The following is a 27030-nucleotide window of genomic DNA, read 5'->3' as shown; positions in this document are numbered from 1 at the left end:
GTAAAAGTGTTTTTCAACACTCCCTTTATCTCATAATTTCCCCCCCAGAAATCCTTAACTAGTGGGCAAGTCCACCACATGTGGTAAAAGGTTCCTTCTAATTTCTTACATTTCCAACATTTAGAATCTTGTTTATGATAAATCTTAGCAAGTTTTACTGGTGTTAAATACCATCTATACATTATTTTCATTATATTTTCTCTTAAGACATTACACGCAGTAAATTTCATATTCTTCCTCCATAACCTTTCCCAATCCTTTATCATTATGTTATGTCCCACATCTTTCGCCCAGTCTTTCATAACAGTTTTTGTTTGTTCATCATTCGTGTGCCACTCCAGCAATAAATTAAACATTCTGGAAAGAATTTTTGTTTTTGGTTCTAACAATTCCGTTTCCAGCTTGGATTTTTCTGATTGGAAACCAATTTTCCTGTCCAATTTAAATAACTCATTTATTTGATGATATTTGAGCCAGTCATCAAGGTGATTTTTCAATTGATCATACGTCTTTATCTTAAACTGGTCTCCTTCTTCTATAAGGATATCTCTATATTTTAGCCACCTGGTTTGCATATTCAACCTTTTATGAGTCTTCGCCTCCAAAGGTGAAATCCATTTAGGTGTTTTCCTTTCTAACAAGTCTTTATATCTATTCCAAACATTAAACAATGATTTTCTAACCAAAAGAGTTCTAAAGCCTTTGTGAACCTTAATCTTATCATACCATAAATATGCATGCCAACCAAATGCATTGTCAAAGCCCTCCAAATCCAAAGCATCAGTATTTTCCAACCAAAACCATTCTTTCATCCAGCAAAATGTAGCTACTTCATAATAAATCTTTAGATGAATTATACTTTTCCTTATACAGAGTGATAGGTAAAATAGCACCAAGTTCAGCACTTGTTTTTTGTGCAGTTTTATATAAGAGTGTTTTCTTTGCTTAGTTTTCTTTGCTGTTCTTTCCTCATCTTCCTCTACCTCTGGGTATTGGAGGTTGTCTTTCACAACAGTCAGAAATCCAGAGGCCTCGGCAATTAGCACCAAGCCCTCCACAAAACGTATCATTGGCCCTGTCACACACATCATTGAACATCATTTATTCCTACATCGCATACATTGCCAAAGGTGGGTCTTAATCATTGCAACAATTATTAATTAATTATTGCAACAAGCTCTGCAGACATGTGCAAACAGGATGGGTAGCCACTGTTAACACACTTGTAACAGGGAAGAAGTGCCAGAAATGTGTCCACGTGATGCCTCCCTCTTCAGTAGGTTCTGATGGGCATAGTTCAAAGGGGCAGGAAGAGGCTGCTGTTTTATGTTTCACTGTGCATACAAGACACTCCAAGCACCACCTGCCCATGAAAGATCATTTCTACATTGTTGTTTAGTCGTTTACTCATGTCCGACTCTTCGTGACCCCATGGAGGTCCCAGAGCACGCCAGGCACTCCTGTCTTCCACTGCCTCCCGCAGTTTGGTCAGACTCATGTTCGTAGCTTCGAGAACACTGTCCAACCATCTCGTCCCCTTCTCCTTGTGCCCTCAATCTTTCCCAACATCAGGGTCTTTTCCAGGGAGTCTTCTCTTCTCATGAGGTGGCCAAAGTATTGAAGCCTCAGCTTCAGGATCTGTCCTTCCAGTGAGCACTCAGGGCTGATTTCCTTCAGAATGGAGAGATTTGATCTTCTTGCAGTCCATGGGACTCTGAAGAGTCTCCTCCAGCACCATAATTCAAAAGCATCAATTCTTAGGCCATCAGCTCTCACTTCCATACATCACTACTGGGAAAACCAGTAGCTTTAACTATACAGACCTTTGTCAGCAGGGTGATGTCTCTGCTTTTTAAGATGCTGTCTAGGTTTGTCATCGCTTTTCTCCCAAGAAGCAGGCGTCTTTTAATTTCGTGACTGCTGTCACCATCTGCAGTGATTATGGAACCCAAGAAAGTAAAATCTCTCACTGCCTCCATTTCTTCCCCTTCTATTTGCCAGGAGGTGATGGGACCAGTGGCCATGATCTTAGTTTTTTGATGTTGAGCTTCAGACCATATTTTGAGCTCTCCTCTTTCACCCTCATTAAGAGGTTCTTTAATTCCTCCTCACTTTCTGCCATCAAGGTTGTGTCATCTGCATATCTGAGGTTGTTGATATTTCTTCCAGCAATCTTAATTCCGTTTTGGGATTCATCCAGTCCAGCCTTTCACATGATGAATTCTGCATATAAGTTAAATAAGCAGGGACACAATATACAACCTTGTCATACTCCTTTCCCGATTTTGAACCAATCAGTTATTCCACATCCAGTTCTAACTGTAGCTTCTTGTTCCACATAGAGATTTCTCAGGAGACAGATGAGGTGATCAGGCACTCCCATTTCTTTAAGAACTTGCCATAGTTTGCTGTGGTCGACACAGTCAAATGCTTTTGCGTAGTCAATGAAGCAGAAGTAGATGTGTTTCTGGAACTCTCTAGCTTTCTCCATAATCCAGCGCATGTTTGCAATTTGGTCTCTGGTTCTTCTGCCCCTTCGAAATCCAGCTTGGACTTCTGGGAGTTCTCGGTCCACATATTCCTGAAGCCTTCCTTTTAGAATTTTATGCATAACCTTGCTAACGTGTGAAATGAGTGCAATTGTGCAGTAGTTGGAGCATTCTTTGGCACTGCCCCTTCTTTGGGATTGGGATGTAGAGTGATCTTCTCCAATCCTCTGGCCATTGCTGAGTTTTCCAAACTTGCTGACATATTGAGTGTAGCACCTTAACAGCATCATCTTTTAAAATTTTAAATAGTTCAGCTGGAATATCATCACTTCCACTGGCCTTGTTATTAGCAGTGCTTTCTAGGGCCCATTTGACTTCACTCTCCAGGTTGTCTGGCTCAAGGTCAGCAACCACACTACCTGGGGTGTACGAGACCTCCATATCTTTCTGGTATAATTCCTCTGTGTATTCTTGCCACCTCTTCTTGATGTCTTCTGCTTCTGTTAGGTCCTTTCCATTTTTGTCCTTTAATATTGTAATCTTTGTACGAAATGTTCCTTTCATATCTCCAGTTTTCTTGAACAGATCTCTGGTTTTTTCCCATTCTGTTGTTTTCCTCTATTTCTTTGCATTGATCATTTAAGAAGGCCCTCTTGTCTCTCCTTGCTATTTTTTTTTGAAATCTGCATTCAATTTCCTGTATCTATCACTATCTCCCTCACATTTTGCTTGCCTTCTCTCCCCCGCTATTTGTAAGGCCTCATTGGACAGCCACTTTGCTTTCTTGCATTTCCTTTTCATTGGGATGGTTTTCGTTGTTGCCTCCTGTATAATGTTACGAGCCTCCATCCATAGTTCTTCAGGCACTCTGTCCACCAAATTCAACTCCTTAAACCTGTTCCTCACTTCCACTGTGTATTCATAAGGGATTTGATTTAGATTGTGTCTTACTAGCCCAGTGGTTCTTCCTACTTTCTTCAGTTTAAGCTGGAATATTGCTAGAAGAAGCTGATGATCTGAGCCACAGTCAGCTCCAGGTATTGTTTTTGCTGACTGTATGGAGCTTCTCCATCTTTGGCTGCTGAGAATATAATCAATCTGATTTCGATGCTGCCCATCTGGTGATGTACATGTCTAGAGTCGTCTCTTGTGTTGTTGGAAAAGGGTGTTTGTGATGAGCAGCTTGTTCTCTTGACAGAACTCTACTAGCCTTTGCCCTGCTTCGTTTTGAGCTCCAAGGCCAAACTTGCCAGTTGTTCCTTTTATCTTTTGATTCCCTACTTTAGCATTCCAACCCCCTATGATGAGAAGAACATCCTTCTTTGGTGTCATTTCTAGAAGGTGAAGTAAGTCTTCATAGAATTGGTCAGTTTCACTTTCTTCAGCACCAGTAGTTGGTGCATAAACTTGGATTACTGTGATGTTAAAAGGTCTGCCTTGGATTCCTATCGAGATCATTCTATCATTTTTGAGATTGCATCCCAATACAGCTTTCGCCACTCTTTTGTTGACTATGACGGCCACTCCATTTCTTTTACGGGATTCTTGCCCACAGTAGTAGATATGGTGGTCATCTGAACTGAATTCGCCCATTCCCGTCCATTTTAGTTCACTGATGCCCAGGATGTCAAAATTTATTCTTGCCATCTCATTTCTGACCACATCCAGCTTACCAAGGTTCATGGTTCTTACATTCCAGGTTCCTATGCAATATTTTTCTTTACAGCATTAGACTTTCCTTTTGCTTCCAAGGCATATCCACAACTGAGCGACCTTTTGGCTTTGGCCCCAGCCGCTTCATCAGCTCTGAATCTACTTGTACTTCTCCTTCGCTCTTCCTCAATAGCATGTTGGATGCCTTCCGACCTGAGGGGCTCATCTTCCAGCGTCGTAACTTTTATATGCCTGTTTTCATTGTCCATGGAGTTTTCTTGGCAGGGATACTGGAGTGGATTGCCTGTTCCTGCTCCAGGTGGATCACATTTAGTCAAAACTCTCCACTATGACCTGTCCATCTTGGGTGGCCCTGCATGGCATAGCTCATAGCTCATAGCATTTCTACATATCAAGAGAGCTGCAGCAGGGACGCTCACCTGGAACGATGATGCAAGTGCAATTTCTCCTTGCTGCAGGCATGGAATACATTGGTGCATCTTATGTCTTTTAGTATCATCACCTACTTTTGAGAGGCGTCAAGAGGTGACTTCACCTCCAGGTAGTAAAGATAGGATTCTATAGCATTCTATTCTAGCACTTCCCCACTTTGCTTTGGGTTGATGGCATTCACACTAATGGTTACTGAATCTATTTCTATAGAAAACAGTTTTCTGATTGTTAAATTATTAGACTTTAACCCGCCCCATCTGATTCCCCCCTCCTCTTCTTCTTCTTTGGCAATCACTCATAGATGATAAAATTGTCTTCCATTAACATCGTCTTAAGAGTCAAAAGTAAGATTCCATTCTGGTTGCTGTTGCCAATTCCTTCTTTCCCAATAGTTCCAGGCTACAGGTCAACGTCTCACCCAGCTCTTGCATTAAAATCACCCAGGAAGATGATTTAGCCTTCTTAGGTGTCTCTGATAAGATGGTATCCAGCTGAGAGGGGGGAAATTCTTTAATGTCTTCATTGGCATCCAGTGTTGGTGCATAAGTGCTTAGAATAGTAGCCTGTTAGTTTTTGGCAAGTTTTATTTGAAGTGTTGAAAATCGCTCATTAATGCCAGTAGGGACTTCTGACAAAAGCTTCATAAGATCGTTTTTGATAGCAAAGCCTACTCCACGTATTCAACATTCTTGTTCAGGTAGACCTTTCCAAAAGAATGTGTAGCCTCCTTTTTCTTCCTTCATTTGTTCCTCTTCTGCTCTTTGAGTTTCTTGAAGCACTACAGTTTCAATGTTAAAACGTTGCAACTCTCTTGCAATGATGACAGTTCTGCGTTTGTGGTGCTCATTATCTGTGTTATCCAACAAAGTCCATATATTCCATGTTCCAAAGTTCAATTATATTTTATGGCTGTTGGGTGGTGACGCCACTGGGCCTGGTTATCCAGTCAGGGGAAAAGGGAGGCAGACTATGTTTACGGTACCTTTTCTAGACCCTCCCCCTTTTCAGAGTGAGCAGAGTGGATCCTAAATAGGACTGCTCACTCATGGATACAGCTGCTGAGCTGCTCAACTGCCTCATTCCTTGAGTTGGAACAACTGAATATGTATCCACCACCCATGTGCTGGTTCAAGACTAGGGGCTTCTGGATTTCATGGTCCTGCCCCCGGTACCATTTGCCGATTGCCATGGAACTTTTTTGGGTTTGGGATTGGGGTAGGTTTTTGGAAGATGCCTGTGCGTGAATTTGTTTTATGTGTGTAGATCAGTGCAGAACTGAGGAAGGATTCATATTTACCTCAGATCTTTTGTTCACATGCAGATTTAAAATCATTCCACTGATAAAATCTTATGCTTAATCAGCTAAGATCTCTGCAGTTACTGATGAAATCTCACCATTGCTTGACTGTGGGGAAGACCAGTCTACCGGTACTTCAAGCCTCTTTAACGAGTCTTCTTTCTCTTCTGAAGTCTCATAAGTTGATCGGCGATTCCTTAAGGAGATATTTTCTTCACCCACCATGGTGTCAGGCTATCACACTGTAGAGGAGAAAACTTACTCTTATGAAGTACCTCAGCTTTTTAAGACCATGCACTTATCGTTCTTTATTATATGATATATAATTATAATCATTCTAAGAACCTCAGTGCTCTCTCACTCTTTTTTTTTACAAAAAAAGTCCCTAGGCATTCTGGCTGCAAGAAAACATTTCTAAATACACCACTTCAAATTGATGAAAGTTGTGAAAGCTGCAGAGATCAAAACCACAAACTGTTCCCTTCATTCTCAAAGCCACACGTAGTGCTTTTGAACCCGTCATGGTTCAAAACCACAAACTGTTCCCTTCATTCTCAAAGCCAGCCTCTCTCAATCTCGGTTGGGCCCCCATATGTTGCTGGACTACAACACCCATAATCTCAGACCACTGGTTTTCCTAGGAATGATGGGACGCAATCTAACAACATCTCTGGATGTACGGTTAAAAAGGATGCCTTAAAATTGTATCTTTCAAAAGACTTTTTTTGGGATGATTATTAATGGAAGTAGAGGGACCCAGGTGGTGCTGTGGGTTAAACCACTGAGCCTAGGGCTTGCTGATCAGAAGGTCGGCGGTTCGAATCCCTGTGACAGGGTGAGCTCCCATTGCTTGGTCCCAGCTCCTGCCAACCTAGCAGTTCGAAAGCACGTCGAAATGCAAGTAGATAAATAGGAACTGCTACAGCGGGAAGGTAAACGGCGTTTCCATGTGCTCTGGTTTGCCAGAAGCAGCTTTGTCATGCTGGCCACATGACCTGGAAGCTATACGCCAGCTCCCTCGGCCAATAATGCGAGATGAGCGCGCAACCCCAGAGTCGGTCACGACTGGACCTAATGGTCAGGGGTCCCTTTACCTTTATTAATGGAAGTAAAGGTTGCAGGAAATTTTCTCTGACCCTATCTTTGTTCCTTTAATGTCGCCAAAGGATATCTTCCATAACGATAAGATTTCACCACTTGCAGCCCTTGCGTTTAAGGTGATATGTCAGTTTAGAGAGATAAATCACACATACACAGCACTTTTGGGCCGCCAGTTCTGATGATCTTCGTTAACAAGCCTTTTGCCTAACTATACAGCCCTTTGCCCAAGCTGCAATTAAAACAGAAACCGTCCAAATAACCATAGTTTTCTATTTCATCCAAATTAGAAAACTATGGTTCCCAGCCTTTACGCACGGAAAGGAGAGGAGGAAGAGGGGACCAACAGGCTTCCTTCGCTCCTTCTCCCCTCCCCGCGCGCCAGCGCTCCCTCTCGACGGCGACCAGGGAGATTCAGGAGGGGTACCTGCGCCCCCTCTCCCAGCCCAGCCCACCCCCGCCCCTCACCCCAGTCCGGACGAGTCCCATCACCATCGTCCCCAGAGCGCCTACCCTCGTCTCCGTGTCTGTCTCTCTCCCCCTTGCGTCTCTTGCAGCTCCGCACGCGGAGGGGAGCGCTATATGGCTTGGCTCCTCAGGCGAAAGAGGAGGCGAAGCCGCAGGTGGGAACAGGATACGTCGCTGGCCCCTTTGCAAACAGAATGCTGGAAGCCGCCCAGAGTGGCTGGGGAGACCCAGCCGGATGGGCGGGGTACAGATAATAAATTATTTCTTATTGTTATTGCTAAATCACGTAGGAGGAACCTTCGGTCCTCCAGATGTTGCCAAAGGACAATTCCCATCATCCTTGCATATTGGCAATGCTTGCTAGAGCTGTTGGGAGGTTGGGAGCTGTAGTTCAGCAACCTCTGGAGGGACAAAGGTTCAGCACACCTGGGCTACTTAGAGCTTTGCGTTGAGCTAATCCAGCAGAAGACAATCTTACTCGGCTACCAGTGATCGCCAAAGAAAAAAGAAGAATCCAGCAGTGCTTATGTTTCAGTCGAATGTTGTTGTTTAGTCGTGTGTCCGACTCTTCATGACCCCATGGACCAGAGCAGTCGAATAGTGCCACCTAAAGGCAGGCAGCCAAATGAGATTTTTCGTGCAACCCCATTTTGGAACCTGGTAAGTACAGTGTCACCCAGGGCAACCAACGAGGGCAGTTTTAATGGTAAAAAAGAGCAGACCCATTGCTCGTCTGTAACATGGGGACAAGGGCACTAACTTGTGCAAGCTGTTTTTATTTCTATTTTCGATTAAGATATATGCTTACAGTGGTACCTCGGTTTATGAACACAATTGGTTCCGGAAGTCTGTTCATAAACTGAAGCGTTCATAAACTGAAGCGAACTTTCCCATTGGAAGTAATGGAAAGTGGATTAATCTGTTCCAGACGGTCCGCGGGGTACTTAAACCGAAGCGTTCATAAACTGAAGCAAACTTTCCCATTGAAAGTAATGGAAAGTGGATTAATCCGTTCCAAATGGGTCCGCGGAGTACTTAAACTGAAGCGTTCATAAACTGAAGCATGGGTGTAATTGGTTCCGGAAGTCTGTTCATAAACTGAAGCGTTCATAAACTGAAGCAAACTTTCCCATTGAAAGTAATGTAAAATGAATTAATCCGTTCCAGATGGGTTCATAAACCGAAAATTCATAAACCGAGGTGTTCATAAACCGAGGTTCCACTGTATTGTAAACCACCCTGGAATCAACTGGATGAAGTGTTTTAAATAGTAAATACAGGCTCCACACACACTATATGTGGGAAATGACTTAACTGGTTATCTTGTATGTCTCCTGAATCGTGCATTTATCTTTTGTGGAATATGCTATTGCATATGTGGAAGCCATTCTTTTTACAGGAGGTGATAATTAAAGTTTGCTGGTAACACAAAAGCCCTGTGCTTTAGGTCTTAAGAAGTCAGAAATGTCATGCATGCCTTCCAGGTCACATTTAAGATAAAGACTAGCACTAGGGTCAAGAGAGTTCATTGGCGAATACATTACATATCAAGTTATGCCAACTCTGTAAACACCATGAAACTCCACATCGTCTTCCTTCAGGAAACAAACTCCTGAGTGAACCCTGCTTCAGCCAAAAACGGGTGGCATCCGGATGAGGAAAATCTTGCACAATACTCAGTAGAAGAGACCTGAATTTTAAAGCCGCAACAATACTGAAAGTTATGCCAACTTTAATGATGCCACGGTCTACAGAAATAAACCATCGAATAAGTTCAGATTGGTGCCCATCATTACAGGCCAAGCACAAGCCATTTTGCATATACAGTGTATGGCTGCACATATTGTGCCTCTTTAAACCAAAACACAATTTTCCAGGCTTGTTTTGTACCTTGCCAGCACAGAGTCTTTGGTAGACCCACAGGTTGACAACCCCACCCCCTTGTTTTGGTTCCTGTTCCTTTAACTGTAACATGGCATGTAGGAAATAAACATAAGAAGCTTTCCACATCGCTCTGCAATTGCATGATAGGTTGGTAGCAAGAGGAATCATTGCAGTAAAAAGAAAAAGGGGGTGGGGAGAAAAGAACAAGTAGATGGCAACCCGACATATCTCAAGAAGAGGGCAGTGTAACTCTTTCACAAAGCTTGCCTCTAGCCCAAGTTTACTGGGAAATTATATATAATGAGTTAAAGAAATTGTACAAGTGTACATTTGTTTAAAAAGTGTTTCTATTGGGTACAGTAGGTGAAGAAATCCCAAAGGGAGATCAAAAACTGTTTATGTATGCAACTACGGCAGCAAGGACTCTTTTAGCCCCAAAATGGACACAATAGGAACTACCAATGACTGAAGAGTGACAGACAAAGCTAACGGAATATGCAGAATTGGCAAAGCTGACCGGGAAAATCCAAAACCAGTGTGATCAAGCTATCCAAAAAGACTGGGTTAAATTTGTAGAATATTTGAAGGACAATTGCAAACAATTAACAACACTAGCTGGTCTCATTTAAAAAGACTTGTAATGACTATGACTTATACCTTCTTATATTTATTTAAAAATTTGACAATTGAATTGAAGTGAAATAAGCAGGAAAAGATACAAACACTATGACATAGAAGGAAATTTGGTAACCATGAGGCGGGAGGGAGGGAAGTCGAACAGCTCGTAAGAGCAAAAACTACTGTGAAAAACAAGGATGTATTTACTGTACATTCCTGCATATAAGACTACTTTTTAACCCAAGAAAATCTTCTCAAAATTTTGGGGTCGTCTTATACACCGGGTCGTATTTATTATATTGCAAGTCTATCCCAAACTCTATATTTTAACTGGATAAGTTGGGGGTCGTCTTATATGCCCAGTTGTCTTATACGCCAGAATATACGGTAAATGTTATAAAATGGAAATTTAATAAAATATTATTTAAAAACAAAAACAAAGCTTGCCTCCACCCTAGGCCAAATGATCTCATACCATCTTTACAAATAGATTGTTCATGTCTTCCTAAAGCATTTGGCTTGCACACAGAGCGGCAGAAACAAAGAGGGAGTTTAGTGGGGGGGGGAACCCTGATATATTGGCTTGCCATCTGTTGCCATTGATGAAAACATCTGAACTAGGCAATTCTTGCCCCAATCTCCTTGCACTGCTGTTGCATTATTTTCCACTTTTTGAGCATAAACCGAACCTACTACCACTACATTTAGACTGAGCAACAAAGCCTGCAGAAGAGCAAAGAATGCAGCGGCTAGGTAGCCAACAGCTAGGACACCCCTGTTAAAAGATCTGCACTGGTTGCCCATTGGCCATATGCCTTGGATTGTATCATTATCTCCCAAGTATATAGTTTTCTGCAAGGTGCCATTAGGAGACTGAAACATAAGCACTGTTGGAATAGCTCAATAAGTTCACAAGCAGCAGGATATCAGCAGAATGAAGGTCCCAGACATCTGGCACTCAGGGGTACATTGCCTCTGAACATGGAGGCTCCATTTCCTCTCATGGTTGAAAGTTCTTCATAGACCTACCTTCCATAAATCTGCCCCAAAGTCTTTCTCAAAGATACCAAAGCCACTGCCCAGCCCAGCTCAGTCAGTAGAGCATGAGACTCTTAATGTGAGGGCCATGGGTTCAAGATACACATTTGGCAGAGATTCCTGCACTGCAGGGGGTTGGACTAGATGACCCTTGTGGTCCCTTCCAACTCCACAGTTCTACGATTCTACTATTCCCAGTGCTGATCCTAAAACTCTGCAGAGGAAGATGAATAGGTCAAACATCATCACCACATCTCGTTGCATAAGCTCATCTATCCGGAAGAGCCTGGCTACACCTTGCCAGAGGAGTTTGTCAAAGACGAGAACCTCGTTAGCCTTCTGTTTGAACACATGCCTGTTGCATCCCAAAGCAATTCTGCTTTTTACCTGGACGGCCGGGCAACAGAGGGGTTGGAGGCTGCCCAGCACTTTTGGAGGGAAAATAAAAGGCACCGTTTCTGAGGGAATGTCCAGCTGGCATGGGCAAAGCCAGAATGTATGTTGGGGGGGGGAGGCAGACCCTCAGTTTGTATTGGTTTAGTTGAAGGGGGGCAGCTGTCCCTCTCTCCCACCCCCCTTCTCCCCCCCCACGCTCATGCCAAATAGATAGGGATGGGGATAGGGAGAATGTGTTTCACATCCAGCCTGAGGGAAATATCTACAGCTAGAGAAAGGAGTCTCTGAGCTTTGCTAGGAAGAGTATTCGGATAGGAGTGAACTGGAGGGGCTGAGTTCGAGTCAGGAGGGGAGAGATCTTCTAGAAAAAGAAGACTCCCAGGCCAGTTAAGGGATGGTGTGGGGTGGGATCCCCTAGGTCCGCAGTACTATTTGGAGTACCTCAGGAAGCATGAATGTCAAAGGCTGTCTAAGAAACCAAAGTATTAAGCTGTAACACCCTATGCAACAACTGAGTGAACTGAACTGAACTGAAGTGTAATAATCACCCTGAGATGAGAGGGTATAAGGCATTATATAAATTCAACAAATAACAACAAACAACAACAACTGGAAATAAGCTGAGCATTTTACCATCTAGTTTAGAAGCCTGAAACGTAATAACAGAACATAAGCAACTGAAGTTTAAAAGAAGCTGTGCTTGATGAGAGGCCTGTCACATCCATTCAATTTAGCATAGTTATTAATAGCTTAACTGTTTCCTGAAATAACATTATCTCCTAAAATATCCCTTGTTTTATCACTGTGGTCTGTTAAATGAATTTTTCTTACTTGTTCAACTTCTGCTTGAGTCTCCAGCGACCTGATTTTTACCTCACACAAGAACCCAAAGGTGTAGCCAGGATTTTTGTTGGGGGGGGCAGGCTTTTATCGGGGGGGACCCTAAGATTTGTATTGATTTGTATTGATTTTGATTGATTTAGGGGGGCAGCTCCCCCCTGCCTATGCTCATGCAAGAACCAAAAGATAACCTTTGGTGGTTGAAAATCTATATAATAGTGTGTGTACGTAGTTTGGATCCGCTGCAATTCATAGACAGAGGTGGGATCCGCTGGCATCTCCTCCAATTTCTTCCTGGTGCTAGGCAAATTATTTTTTTGCCAGGCCTTTTTGTTTTCTTTTGAAATAATTTTTATTTGGTTTTACAATTACAGTACTGTATTGATTTATAACAATACAAAGTACATATCCATATTTAGAGATTTTTCTGAATCTTTGGAATTCCCACCTTCCCCTCCATGGGTCCTATTGTCAACCTTTTCAACTGCATATTATCTTTTTATCTTTTTTTTTTTAACAAAAACGGGACAACACCAGACACGGCTTTTATTTTATTTTTTTTAAATAAAAGAAAAACTTTATTTCAATTCTATAAACAATACAAAATAAACAAAGCAAAACAAATCAAATAAACAAATTAACAAAAAAGCAATAAACAAATTAACAAAATGACAAATTAACAAATTAACAAAATAATAAAGGAATTAACATAATTTAACATAACTTAACATGACTTAATCCAAACCATAACTCAAACCATAATTTCAAATTTCAAATAAGACTTAAATAAACTAATAAACTATTCAAATTATACAACTTATGATAAAAGAACGAAAAATAGAGCTAAGATATTTACATACAATACATAAAATACGCAAAAAAGGAAAAAAAATACAAAGGAAAATACTTCCTACTATTCATGCATCGCTTTCCTTTCCCCCCCTCTATTCTTGTCTTAATTTACTTCTCACTCTTTCTTTCATTAATTGCATCGTTATAATTAATAAAATTTCCTGCTTCCTTTTCAGTTTAGACAAATCACCAAATACTGTACTTGACGTTGGGCATCTTGAAACTACTGCTCATCATATTCAATCCACAAAAATTAACATACTGTATATTCCTGCATATAAGACTACTTTTTAACCCAGGACAATCTTCTCAAAAGTCGGGGGTCGTCTTATACGCCGGGTCGAATTTCTTATACGGCGAGTATATCCCAAACTCTATATTTTAACTTGAAAAGTTGGGGGTGGTCTTATACGCCCAGTTGTCTTATACACCGGAATATATGGGTATATCAATGACACACCCACCTTCGTCAAATAAACCTGGAACACATGGCACCTTAATTGTGGTACTTAATTTAATGCTGCCTGTTTTATTGGATAGGAAGCCAAAGGGCAAAGTGAGCCTGGTAAGGAAAAGACCAACCTTTACTGCTCGTATTATTAAGAGGCTAAGTATCCAAAGGAAGATACTACACCTAAATGGTACACTTCAGCCAGTGAAAATTTATTCAAAAGGTGGGCGGGGGGGGGGGGAATAAAGCTCGAAAACAAGGCAAAAAAGTTACAACGTACCTTTCGTGACACATAAGGATCAGTAACATTATCCTTCGAAGCAGAAGTTAACAGATTCCATGTATCCTCGGCCAATTTACATTACAACAACTATTTGTTTTGGCAAATTAAAGGTTGTGGATGAATCAAAACTCATATGCTTACATTATGGCTACTTCCATGGGAAAGGGTATAAAATACCTTACTGCTTCTCCAACCAGGTATCCACAAAGTCACATACAGGTGGCAAGTGAACTTGGCCCTCCAACAAGAAGCGTGTCCCGTAACACACATCTCCAGACTCAAGCCCTCCTCGCTTGGGCCGTGGTTTGCGAAAGGTAAGAAACCCCAAGTCTCTCTCCCACTCTCCTTCCCTTTTCCATACCCCAATGCAAATAGCCCTGCATCTCCTTCAAAGCCTCTGCCTATATTTGGGAGTGGGGAGGAATCGAGGTTGTCTGGTGACAGTAAATAAAAAACAAAGTCATTTTTTTGTGGGCCATTGGCTCCATCACATATTGTGCTGTAGCAACAAGCAAAAGAATGCATACAAATACTGAGCAAGTGTCCCGTTTCCAAAGGCAATTCAGAAGGACGGTTACGGTCAGACAGGCAAGCCTAACCCCAATCACAATACAGTGGTACCTTGGTTTACAAACTTAATCTGTTCCAGGAGTCCATTCTTAAACCAAAGTGTTCTTAAACCAAGGCGTGCTTTCCCATAGCAGCGGGGGAACAATAGGAAGCAAAACATGTTCTTATTGCAAGGCAAAGTTCACAAACCAAAACACCTACTTCCAAGTTTGCAGCATTCTTAATCCAAGTTCTTAAACTAAGCTGTTCTTAAACCAAGGTAGCACTGTACAGCCAACTTCAGACAGTAACACAAAAAGTACTGTTTGCAATAGGCAAAAATTCCTTCACCAACCATTCAGTAGGTTTCATGACCAGCCTGGAAATGGCTCAGGTTGGAGCTGCCAAAGGAAAGAGAACCATCTGCCAAGCCACCTGCAGTCCTAGCTGCCTTGAGTGACAAAATGCCATCATTTGCCATGACTAAAGAGTTTCCCTTTAAAAAGTCTGCATTCATTTTAACACGCTAGCCCAACTTCTTGTCATTGTTTAAAAGACAAACATCTTCAGGCCTTGACACAGAGGGATATCCCAAAGGGTGTCAGACCTTAAGATGGCAGGTCCAGGAACGCGGTTTCACATAGTCAAAGAAAGTGGGCTATAAAACACAAGAGGAACAGTAATGTTAGGCAGGAAATGCTGGGCACTTTCACTTTCTGTCTGTTAAGTCTCTTCTTCCTATCCAGTAGCCATGTGAACAAACGCCAGTGATGAAACCAAAGTGTTTTACAGAGGACCTAAGGACTTGCTGTATCTCAAGCCTGGGCAGCCCCCCAACTTTCAGCAGCCAATCTAGGCAATTAGAAGTGGGTTGGGGGTGGGGAAAGGCTTGCCTTTCCCAATAAGACCCCCCTTCAGGGCAGCTTCACCCAGCCTCTTTAACTCTCTGAATGGCAGGTCTTCCAGGTCAAGTAGCAGGGCCGGGCCTACAGTAAGGGCACGCTGTGCCTGCCAGACAGCTGCGCTGTGAAACGGGGTGGAGGGGCGCCGGAGGGATCTTTGCACCACGGCCCCAAGGCGCCAGATATGCCTAAGATGGCAGCTTCACCCAGCCTCTTTAACTCTCTGAATGGCAGGTCTTCCAGGTCAAGCAGCAGGGTCGGCCCTACGGCAAGGCTGGGTGGCGCAGGGCGCCAGGGCGTAAGGCCGCCAGACAGCCGCGCTGGGAAACGGGGCGGGGGGGGGCGCCGGAGGGATCTTCGCGCCAGGGCGCCAGATATGCTTAAGACGGCCCTGTCAAGCAGAACTGCTAAGGTGTCTGCAATCCTGAAACTATAATCCCCCTTGGCTCCAGCTACTATGAGGCCTCAACTGTCCAAGAAGCAGCCCCAGGGGGTTATGCATATGCATGTGGGCTGATCTGGCATTACATATTAAATGAGGAAAGGTAGCGGGCACTGCATATTAAATGTGGCAAAGATGTAGTGAATTCTCTCTGTTTGAACCCAGGAGATCCAAAGTTGGCAGTTGAATCACAGAACACAGCAAGCAAAATGAAGAAACCACTATGCTCCGCTAAGGCCTTTCACTCTTTTCCATTACCTTCCTCTCCCTCCCTTCTTTACTGCCCCCTTCCATCCTGTAAGAACCTTTGGCTTTCAACTCTCCAGAAGGGCAAAAAGTAGCTCAGAGCTTTACAGTATTCATATAAAAAGACATGGAGGAAGTTTCAGAGTTTTTTTGCTGACCCTGCTGCTTGTAATTCCTGTTAGAAAGGAACCTCAACAGTAGCTATTCTGGGCAGAATGCAACCTTCTAAAAATCTGGAAGAAGTTTTCAAATTTCATGTTCACATGTTAGGCCTTGAATGAATAGTCTAGAATAGCAGCTCAGCTCTGTTCCTCTTACTTCCAATGACAAGTGGAATACTCACATTTTCCAAAGGGCGGTGCTTATGGGCATACCATTCCTGGGTGTAGAGGCAAAATATGACACTCTGGCCAAGGAAGAGCATAATCCACAGGATCACATTCCAAATGGGGCCTTTCCGACGGTCATTGAGAATGAAGTTGAAAAGCACTGGCGGAAGAAAATTAAAATGCACTCAAAATGCATGTTATTGACCACCTCATGAGACTTTGAGAAAGTCACAAATTACAGTTTGGCGCATTAGAAGTCCTTACTCCTCAGCCAAGCAAAGGAAGCCCTCCCTCTTACTCTGGCCATGATCAGTCTCAGAAAATGGGTATATATATGTATTAGAAATGGATATTTAACTGGGGTCAGGAGAAGTTCCGGGTTTGAGAGTGCAAATGCTAGGGCGGGCTGGAAAACAAGCCTTCTGCATCTTAAGAACAGGTGGCAGCTAAAAGTCAAACCTCAGTAATTTCAGAAACTGTTGTTGCTGGAAGGTATACAGTTGTACCTCAGGTTATGTTACCTTCGAGTAACGTTATTTCGGGTTGCGAACACATCAAACCCGGAAGTGTATATTTCTGGATTTCGCAGCATGCGCATGTGCAAAAGCGTGCTTCTCGCATGCAGAGGTGCTTTATTGCGCCGTGCGCGTGCGCAGAAGCAGCGCCTCTGGATACGAACTTTTTGGGGTAAGTACGGATCCCTGGGACGAATTAAGTTCATATCTGGTGGATCCACTGTATTAGGTACTTACTTCCAAAACACATGAAGAAGCAGAACAGGACCGGATAGAAGTAACCAAGGCAGACGGCCAAGATGTATTCGTGCACAATAGCAGAAAGGGTGAAGACTGACAGCATAGCAACTGCTTTGGATTTTCCCCCAAATAACTGGTGGTGAGAAAGAGACAGAGACAAACAAGGGGAAGGGTGAATTCTCTGATAGGTGAATGTATCAGAGGATATCCAATTTTCAAAAACGGCGGTGAACAGCTTGTGATAACCACCCTTAAATTGCCCATTCATATTTATTGCACAGGAAAGGTTGTCTCCAATGGTGGCCTTGCTCTATCAAAAGGACTTCTACTTGCACAAGGCAGGGCACCTATTTTTGCTGTTCCCTCCTACTCAATGCAGCCCCACAAACACTTAACAAAAGAACTGGAACAGTGTGGGATATGGCATAGAGGGGTCAATTGGTGATAGACTGGTATAAAGAAAGTGACTTCCCAAATACTGGATACAAACCAGAGTGCATAAGTACAAGCTTCTCTCTTTCCACCTTCCTCACCAGGAAAGAGGCTATTGTCAGATCTCTGTATGAGTAAAGTGACTAGGTGTTTTACATGTTGTGTAATTCACCTTTACATTAGAACTTTAATAAAATCATTTTGTGGGTGAAATGTAAAGATCTCTGCCATTCCTTTTAAAAAATGGATTTCTATTAGAGTTGAAGGAAGGGGGTGCATTAAAAGATGGTTTCTTACCCAAAGGAAATCTTTGTATGCATAGTAATACAGCCAGTCATGCACCACCACATTCCAGGTTCGGTAATACCTAGCATAAGATGTAGAATTCCACCAGTCCTGCAAGAGAGGATCAGGGAAGTAAAAAGAGCAGAGTATTGGTAGCTACAGTAGGTCCCCAAGGCTTAGATCCAAAATGATCAAAGCTAATTCAAATGTGACATTTTCTCTACATGAACAGTAATTCAATGTAGGGGGAAAACCTGCAAAGCATATTCAGAAAAGGGAAATATAGAAGGTAGCTGAAATTCAGAGGCCCTGGGGAGAGAGAGAGACCATGAGCCTTGCACATCAATTACCTTGTAGAACATTCTGTCAGCAAAGCGCAGCATCTCAGCAAAAGCATTCAGCCAGCAGTGAAGGAGTAAAAAAAATAAGAATATTGTCACCAATATACCTGGGGAGCAATGAAGAAAACATGTATTTCAGCCTAATTTATTTCATTTATGTGGAGGGGGAAATGGCTTGCCCTCCCCCCTCTGTATTGCTCCCCAAGTTTCCATATACACGCTAGAACAGCGAACCCTTGAAATAGAAGCAATAAAAGTACTGATTGACCTTGCTTAGGACAATATCTGAGGATGTTTGCTCTTGACCATTTGCTAATGCAGTGTTGGGCAAAGGGTTGTTGATCTGATGCCACGTATACTGTACTGCAAAAGCTCTGTGAGGGGCAAATGGCAGCAAATAAGCTAGCAAGGATAAGAAATGGACCTAGCAATAGTAAAGGTAAAGGGGCCCCTGACCATCAGGTCTAGTCGTGTCCGGCTCTGGGGTTGCAGCGCTCATCTCGCTCTATAGGCCGAGGGAGCCGGTGTTTGACTGCAGACAGCTTCCGGGTCATGTGGCCAGCATGACAAAGCTGCTTCTGGCGAACCAGAGCAGTGCATGGAAACGCCATTTACCTTCCCGCCGGAGCGGTCCCTATTTATCTACTTGCACTTTGATGTGTTTTCGAACTGCTAGGTGAGCAGGAGCAGGGACTGAACAATGGGAGCTCACCCCGTTGCAGGGATTCAAACCGCCGACCGTCTGATCAGCAAGCCCTAGACTCTGTGGTTTAACCCACAGCACCACCTGGGTCCCAGGTGTTTAATAAACAAGTGTTTAATAAACATCATTAAAGATTGTTAATGTGTAAATGCATAAATGTGTATTTTTGTTGCTTTTGTCATATTTGCTAAAGTATTAATTACCTTGAACCTTTATAAATATGCTGTAAATAGAAGACGTATAATGTTGCACTTGTGTTTTCAGGCCACAAACTGAGCAAGTAGGCTCTCCCATCTCTCTGGAGGGGAGAGGGGACTCAATGAGGAATTTAAAAGATAAAAAAGGGAGTTTAAAAAACAAACAAACAAACACTGGAGCCTTTCTGCTAGAGATTATATGGTTAGAAATTCAAAAAAGGATGGTTAAATTGTTTATGTATGTAAGTACAGCAGCTAGAATTCTTTATACACAGAAATGGAAAGATGAAAAAGTCCTTACTAAAGAGGAATGGATAATAATGTAATGGACCTATGTTGAATTAGCAAAGCTAACAGCTATAATAAGAGAATCTAATGCTGAGTACTTTTTTGAAGAATAGAATACCTTTTTGGATTTTTTAAAGAAACATTACAGGATGAAGAATCCACAACTAGGTTTTCAGCTAAGAGCAACAGAAAAAATTAGAGACAATTGTATTGTGATAAATGAGTGACAATAGGTTGCAGCATTAGGAAAACATCACAGAAAACGGATTGAGAAGTCAAGAACAGAAAAGAAATCTCTTCAAAAATGTATTGGAATGTTATGTGTAAAATGTTCAGAAATTTAATAAAAGTCTAAAAGATTGTTAATGTTTTAGATAATTCAATGTAAAAAATATGTATTTTTGTTTCTTTAGTTATATTTGCTATTAGTTAGCTTGAACCTTTATACCTTTTACGTAACCCTCTGGTTATGTAAACTTCGGGATGCGTATGCGTACATGCACAGAAAAGGTCCTCCGGGTTGCGAAAACCTTGGGATCCGTCCGGACCTCCAAAATGGATCCCATCCACAACCAGAGGTACCACTGTACATATAAGAATAGAAGGTGCATAAAGTCCTTTACCAATATCAGACTATATAGACTAGAACAAGGAGAAAGAATCTGCTGTTTTAGTTAAAGATTAACTTTTGTGTTTGTTTATTGTTTGACTTGTTTTGACTTGTTTGACTGTTTATTGTTTGACTTGGCTGTTCTGATCTGAGGCTAGTTTGTTGTATTAGTGATGACCTGTAAGGGGGTCTTGACCAGAGCATGAGGATGTCATGTCATGGCTAATGCATAATGGACAACATATAACTCGTATATTTAGCATGATGTAAGCTGTATGTGAAAGAATATAAAAGTGTCTTGAAACCTGTGATCCCACCATTTTATGGGATTTTCCTTGACTGCAGTATAGTTAATAAAAGGGTATTGTCTTGCTGGAATCCTTGGTTGCGTTTCATATTTAATGCCCTACCTTGGACAAACCTGGGGAGTGATTTGGCCCCCTCCTTTGTCAATGACCATGTAAATACAGTGGTACCTCGGTTTACAAACATAATTGGTTCCAAAAGACTGTACTTAACCTGAAACGAACTTTCCCATTGAAAGTAATGGAAAGTGAATTAATCCATTCCAGACGGTCCGTGGAGTACTCAATCTGAAGCTACTTAACCAGAGGTATGAGTGTAATTGGTTCCGGAAGTCCGTACTTAAACTGAAAATACTCAAACCGAGGCATACTTAAACCGAGGTATGACTGTAACTGATTACCCTCCCATTAGGAACCATTGTCTGTTTTTTGACTGGCACCTAAAACAGACAATGATGGAGCCAGACACGCTTCCCTGGGGACCACATACAAGCAGGGAGCCACCACTAAAAGGGTCTGTTTGTATGTTCCACCCTCCACTCCTCCCTAAGATATTTACGCAGTGACCAGGCTGGTTCACAAGGCGAGAGGAAGCCCTTGTGGTGTTGGGGTCCTGAGCCGCATGAGGATTTATAAGTCAAAACCAGCACTTTGAACTAAAAAGCAGAAATGGATGAAGCAGGATTGCACCTGCTCCAGTCTACTTGTACTGATATTATTACATACTGCAAAAGCTGTTCAGAGAGAAGAGCAGTAGTTCAGTGGTAGCGGATTCATGCAAAAGGTAGAGCCAGGAAATGTTCCTTGTCTGGAAACCCTGGAGATCCACAGTTAAGATCACCCAACAGGCCATACTTTACCAGTTGTTGCCAGTGTCACCACTGTATCTGATTATTATTTTATTTGTTGCTTAGATAAATTCCAGAATTAAAAGGGGCCCAGTATGACACACAGAAGTACTCACTTGGAAGTATGGTGTTGAAGATGCAAAGGACCAGCTCTCGTACATTAAAGTGCTCTCGACTATAGTTCCGAAATGCAGGTAAAATGTATTTGTCAAATAAATAAGAAGTATAGAAGAGTGACCCGAGGACCTAGACAGGAGTAAAAACAAAAGCCCTTGATTATAAAAGTAGCACAGGAGGAAGCCATAAGAGAGAAAGCTGATCCCAGTTCCCAATATGCACAGATCTAAGCTGAGTAAACATAATACAGTATATTTAAAGCACATGGCATTCCCCAAAGAATCCTGGGAAGTGCACTCCCCCCCCCAGCTCTAATTCCCAGCACCCTTAATAAACTGCAGTTCCCAATATTATTGGAGGGGGGGCAGGAGGCCATGTGGTTTAAATGTCTGGTGTGTATGCAGCCATAGGCAACAGCTAACCAAAGGATTCAGTGCCACTACGATAGACTGTGCTTCTTTCAGATAAACGGCATTCCACGTGGGCTCCACCATGTGCAGATTCAGCATGCCAGCAGTTGGAAGGCCTGGGTAAGTAGGTGCACCTACAAGCAACAGAGTCAACACACATTGGAAGCCTGTGTATATGTGTATTTTAATATTCTGTTGGAAGCCGCCTGTGTAAATCCAGCCAGTTGGCCGGGGTATAAAATATAATTATTATTATTATTATTATTATATCTTTTTATCCCAGATGGTCCTTTGAACTTTTAGGATCTGTGACACTGCAAAGCTAGCCTTCAACCATGCTTGAAATCAGCTGATCTGCTCCACTCAGCAAAAATAAAATAAAATATACAGATGCTGCACTGTTCACAATTTCCTAAACTTTGGAAAACGTTTATTGATGATCAGAGGACTAGCACCCAGGCATTGGATAAAAGTCAATTAAGGAAGGCTTGTCGTTTAGTGCTATTGTATCCTGTCCTCAGAGAAATGAAACTATTTTATTTATCTTATAATGGATAGGTGTGTTTGTCATTAGTTTAGGAGAATTATTCATTCAGTAATCCTTTGAACTTTTAGGATCTGCACGGCTAGCCTACCTCAGGGGAAGACTACATCTCCATTTGAAAAATACAACCGGGCTTGAAATTAGGTGATCTCTTCTACTCAGCAGAATAAAAATATAGTCAAACTTTGGATGTTGAACATAATCTGTTCCGGAAGCCCATTCGGCTTCCAAAACATTTGACAACCAAGGCTTCTTACACTCAAGTGGAAGCCATGTCGGACATTTGGCAGCCGAAAAATGTTTGAAAACCTCAACACTTCCAGGTTTTCTGTGTTCGGGCGCTGAAATGTACGATAACAGAGGCGTTCAGGAACCAAGGTTTGACTGTACAATATACAGATGCTGCACTGTTAGCAATTTCCTAAACTTCGGGAAACGTTCAGATAATAAGAAGACTAGCACAGAGACATTGGTTAAAAGTTGGTTTAAGAAGGCTTGATGTTTAGAACTGTTACGTCCTGTCTTCAGAGAAGCAAAACGGTTTTATTTATCTTATAATGGGTAGGTGTGTTTGTCATTAGTTTAGGGGTAATTATTCATTCAGCGATCCAAATCTATGACAATAGGATGCAATTCCATGTGACCAGGCATGGCAGCTTCAGAAAGCTTTGTCTCTGTTTTTTTATGCCAAAATAAAAATAACTAATGCAGGCTTGTGCAGTCCAGTAGGCTAGTATATATTTTTATGAACCAGGAACTCTTAGCAGTTTTCAAGGCTTCAGAAACACAGGAATCCCAAAAGGAAGAGAAATATCTAACCTGTGCAAACATGGTAGCTACATAGCTCCATCTTATTGTAGGAGTTCTGAAAAATGAAGGAAATCACAGTCATTACACCTAAGTCAAGACAAGAGCTTGCTTGGCATCAGCTGAAACCTAATTTGTGAGAATTTTACAAACAACTGCTAGACAGCAAGTCACTTTGAGTTACTTTCCATGATAAAGGCAACTAATAAGGTGCAATAAAAAAATAAAAGCAGAGCTGATGTAGTCTTTAGTAAACACAAACCAATTTCTATTCCAGAACAGCCAATATTTAACATAAGAAAGTCTGTTTGCTAGTTATAACTTTACTCAAATGGCATGTTTTACTAAATGTGCAGCTGCACTATTTTTTTAAAATCAGTTTGTTATTTTGCATAAAGAAGGAAAGGAGTAGTTGATGGCAATAGGATATACAGATTGGAGAATGTGGAATACCATGAAAAATTGAAAGATAACCCTGTATAACTTCTACAAAGGAACTCTAGAAATATATATATAACCCATCAAAACCCATGAAGAGCACCTGTTACTGTAACCAGAAGCAAAAAACTCTGGTGTCCTCAAAAGAGATATGCATTGAGCCTATGCATTTTGGATCCTACTAGGCCTGCTCCGGGAAAATTTAGAGAAACAAACCTAACCTTTACTCAGAGACGACCCACTGAAATTCATGACCATGGGTTAAGGCAAAAGTGTGTGGAGCAGTAGATACCGTAGAGAGGCTCAGAAACCAGTGGAGTAGTGTGGGTTGCCCAGGGCCACGAGGAGAGGTTTGGTGGAGGGAGGGAAACAGACAAGAGGATGCATGCACATTCAACTGCCTAATACTGTTTGCATCACCCAGGAGACATAGAAGAGTCGTTCTGTGGTCTGGAGAGGTCACTCCTGGTTTGAATGGAGAAGCTGCTTTCAATGGATCCCAGTGACAGAAGAGGCTGCCCCGGGTGTTGAACTTTTGCATCCATAACAATTTTGCACTCATGGCAGCCGTGCCTGTAGCCCCACCATGCTATGCCACTGCAGAAGATCGCACCTGCCCCCTGGGCCTGAGGTTCCCAACCCGTTTATTATGCCCTCCATTATGAAGCATGCATCCGTTCCAACCTTGCAATCACAATGGCTATAAGAATTGCCAAGTCACAATGGAGCAACTACATTGACATTACCGGGGATATTCATCTCTGTAAATAAGGGTGGGAGCAAAGAGGAAATACAGGTACTGGGAAACTTTAGGAACTTGGACGGTGTCTGAAAAAGCAGAACAGAGAGAGTCGTTTAGTACCAGATAATGCCAGACCCTAAAAAATAAATCCAGAGGGTTCCATCCTATTTTCTATGGGTCTCAAACTGTTTATTAATGCTTGAGTTTACCAATACAGTAATACATTTTGAGATGGCTTATATGGCATATGCTTATATGCCATTCTTATCCTACATTTTTTTACATTGAGCAAGACAAGTCCCTTACTGCATGTTTAACGCCCCCCCCCCCAATAAACCCCCTATTGTCAGAGCACTTTCCCCTGTTCCACTAAACCCAGGATTCTCTTATATCCTTTGCAAGAAGTGTACTCCCATTCCAATAAGCATTAGAAGACTGACAAGTTGCATTGCATTGGAAATCTTGCAAAGCATGGGGAGGCCCATACAAACATTCTGAACTAGAACAGGTCTTTGAATTGTCTCCATATCACAGAACCCAACCCTCAGAACAGGAAGAGGGGAGGGAGCCTTAATTCCCACAGCTGTACCATTATTGCAGAAAACAGTCACTCACTTGTCTTCTGTGGCGTAAAGGAAAGTATTCGAGGTGTATTCTCCCTGATAAAAGAGTAGATTTTCATCAGCAGACGCACCTAAAGGAGTGGAATAACAGATAAAATGTATTTGACATTTAGGGAGAGATGGTCCTGAAGGATACCATGGTCAATAGCATCAAAAGCTCCTCTGCCCCTCTTTTGATGAAGATGAGACCAAAGCAGATTCAGTCTCAAACCAGGTCAGCACTCAGAATGCAAGAGGTCGAGACAATCAGTATCCTCCAAGAATGCTTCCAGTTGTACTGGTATTACTCTCTCGATCACCGTACTTCCGGAACCTTAAAAATTATGGTGAGTTTCTTTTTGCATCTGACCATTTCTAACACTCTAAGGCCCAATCTCTTGGAAAAAAAGAAAACTTGTCACTGTTAATATTACCACAAGTCAGGCAGAAGCAAAAGTGGAATGTGCACACAAAATTACAGGTTAGCTAAGGACTCGAATCCTGGCATAAAGCAGCATTTTGCTAATTCAAGCTTTGTGAAATTACCTTTACCTACATCAACAAGAAACAAGTTCTCCAGTTGAAACTCACCTGTTCAAGTATCACTATGGCAGCAGAAGCTGGTGGTAAATTGTAGACAATGGCTATGTAAGCTGGACCCACTCCAAGCCCAAATATCTGGAAGATCATGAAGAGACCCCCAAAGAAAGCGGAGCGGATTGTCTTGTGGGAGGAACCATGGTAGCGCTGGGCCCACAGCAGGAACAGCCCATAGGGCACAGTCAGGGTGAACAGGAACATGTAAAGCCAAGTGGAAGCAACAACAGAACCTTTGCCAAAAGTGTAGACCAGGAGATCAAACTCCAGCACCAACCTTCAAAAGAGATTCAAACAACACAGAAAGTTAAAATCATATACTTGTGTTAAAATATATATTCCATCAGGTGAAATCAGTAACAGTTAAGGAATTTGATAATGAAAGTTGAGGTAATTTTAATCTGTTTTAGTATTCTAAGTTTTGTATGTTTTGGAGTATGGTTGTGATTTTTTTCATGATTTTCTTGTTTTATCTTTCATATACCGCTTTGAGGTTCCTTTTAGAATCAGGCGGTGTATAAATCTTATGAAACAAATACTGAACTTAAGTATTCATCCTAAGGTTTTATATTGCACAGAACACTGTAAAGCAGTCATAGGCAAACTCCAGCCCTCCAGATGTTTTGGAAGTATAATTCTGATCATCCCTAGCTAACAGGACCAGTGGAAGCAAGCTAACAGGACCAGTGGTCAGGGACGATGGGAATTGTAGTCTCAAAACATCTGGAGGGCTGGAGTTTGCCTATGCCTGCTATAAAGCAAAAAGCAAACACACAGATACAGACAGATACAACCCCTACAGAGATCCAGGACCCCTTGGATAAGCACACACATGTGGGGAAACTTGTATTTATTGTGGCATAGCCTGTAGCCTTTCAGTTAATACTGGCAGGGCTCCACACTTCCCAAGTATTTGCATGCAGAACTTGGATTTTAAGTGCTGCTTGATTTCGACCAATCTGAATGCCTGATGGTTTCTTCAAATAAAACACTGGGGGTTGTACTCAATGCAAGGCTAAATAAGCAGCCCATTAGCGCAAGGATTCCTGCTTGTGCAACAGGACTCTCTCTGCCCGATCTCCCTGCCTGTGCCCCACATCCTCCCCAAATGTGCTCTAGATGGTTGGGGGAAACCCCAGAACAGATTTAGGGGGCATGCAGGGGAGGAGAAGGGGCAATCCTTGTGCTGATGGGATTATTCCTTAGCACTGCAGTGGATACGTGCCTAAAAGCCAAATCCTAAGTGTTCTCACTCAGAAGTAAGCCCCACTTGGTTCCAGTGAGATTGCTGAAAAGCATGCATAGCACTGCAGCTTTAAATGCAGAAGAGCCACAAACACAAGCATGAGCAAACCATGGGTGGGGGCATGTTCCCATTCTCTAGGGTGCTCACAGACACAGGTTCCTTCCATGCACAGACTCTTGATGGTTCAGATAAAGCGATGCCAGTTTTATTAAAGCACAAATACATCCTTTTCTACCCTTTAGCTTCTCTTCCACAGAATTCTGTTATTACTGTCGTTTGCTGCCTTGTTATGGTAGTATTTAAACCAACAAAGAAAACCCAAAATTGAGTAAAATGTGAACATGCACACACAGAATTCCAGAACAATAAAAAAGCACCAATAAAAACAGAATCAAGGATTAAAGTGAACTCTAAAGTCAGGCACATGTGCATACATGCAACACACAGACAGCTTTGGGACTCTACTCTTGAAAGA

General features: G+C 42.2%; 1 protein-coding gene across 8 annotated transcripts in view; it reads right to left on the bottom strand.

The window, feature by feature from the left end:
* Positions 1-27030, bottom strand: part of LOC118089157 (sterol O-acyltransferase 1) — a 64249-nt gene that overhangs the window by 26470 nt on the left and 10749 nt on the right. Inside the window, exons 7-16 of one of the 8 annotated variants that reach the window (XM_060276618.1) lie at positions 25304-25586; positions 24726-24804; positions 24115-24196; positions 22943-22988; positions 21169-21298; positions 18111-18208; positions 17773-17871; positions 17041-17176; positions 16303-16448; positions 12945-15027 (exon numbers count right to left, since the gene is read on the bottom strand). The exons of 1 other annotated variant lie outside the window; for it this stretch is intronic. In XM_060276618.1, coding sequence (XP_060132601.1) covers positions 14971-15027; positions 16303-16448; positions 17041-17176; positions 17773-17871; positions 18111-18208; positions 21169-21298; positions 22943-22988; positions 24115-24196; positions 24726-24804; positions 25304-25586 — 1156 coding nt within the window. In that variant the 3' untranslated portion in view covers positions 12945-14970. Of the gene's footprint in view, positions 1-5990; positions 6135-7503; positions 8379-12944; positions 15028-16263; positions 16449-17040; positions 17177-17772; positions 17872-18110; positions 18209-21168; positions 21299-22942; positions 22989-24114; positions 24197-24725; positions 24805-25303; positions 25587-27030 lie in introns of those variants that run through there. 6 more of the 8 variants (XR_009557858.1, XR_009557859.1, XM_060276622.1 and 3 more) reach the window with 6 other exon arrangements.

The sequence above is a fragment of the Zootoca vivipara genome, chromosome 7 (genome assembly GCF_963506605.1).
Source record: "Zootoca vivipara chromosome 7, rZooViv1.1, whole genome shotgun sequence".
NCBI classification, from domain to species: domain Eukaryota; kingdom Metazoa; phylum Chordata; class Lepidosauria; order Squamata; family Lacertidae; genus Zootoca; species Zootoca vivipara.
Note: the sequence above shows the minus strand (reverse complement) of the source record. Positions and strands in the feature narration are given on the sequence as shown.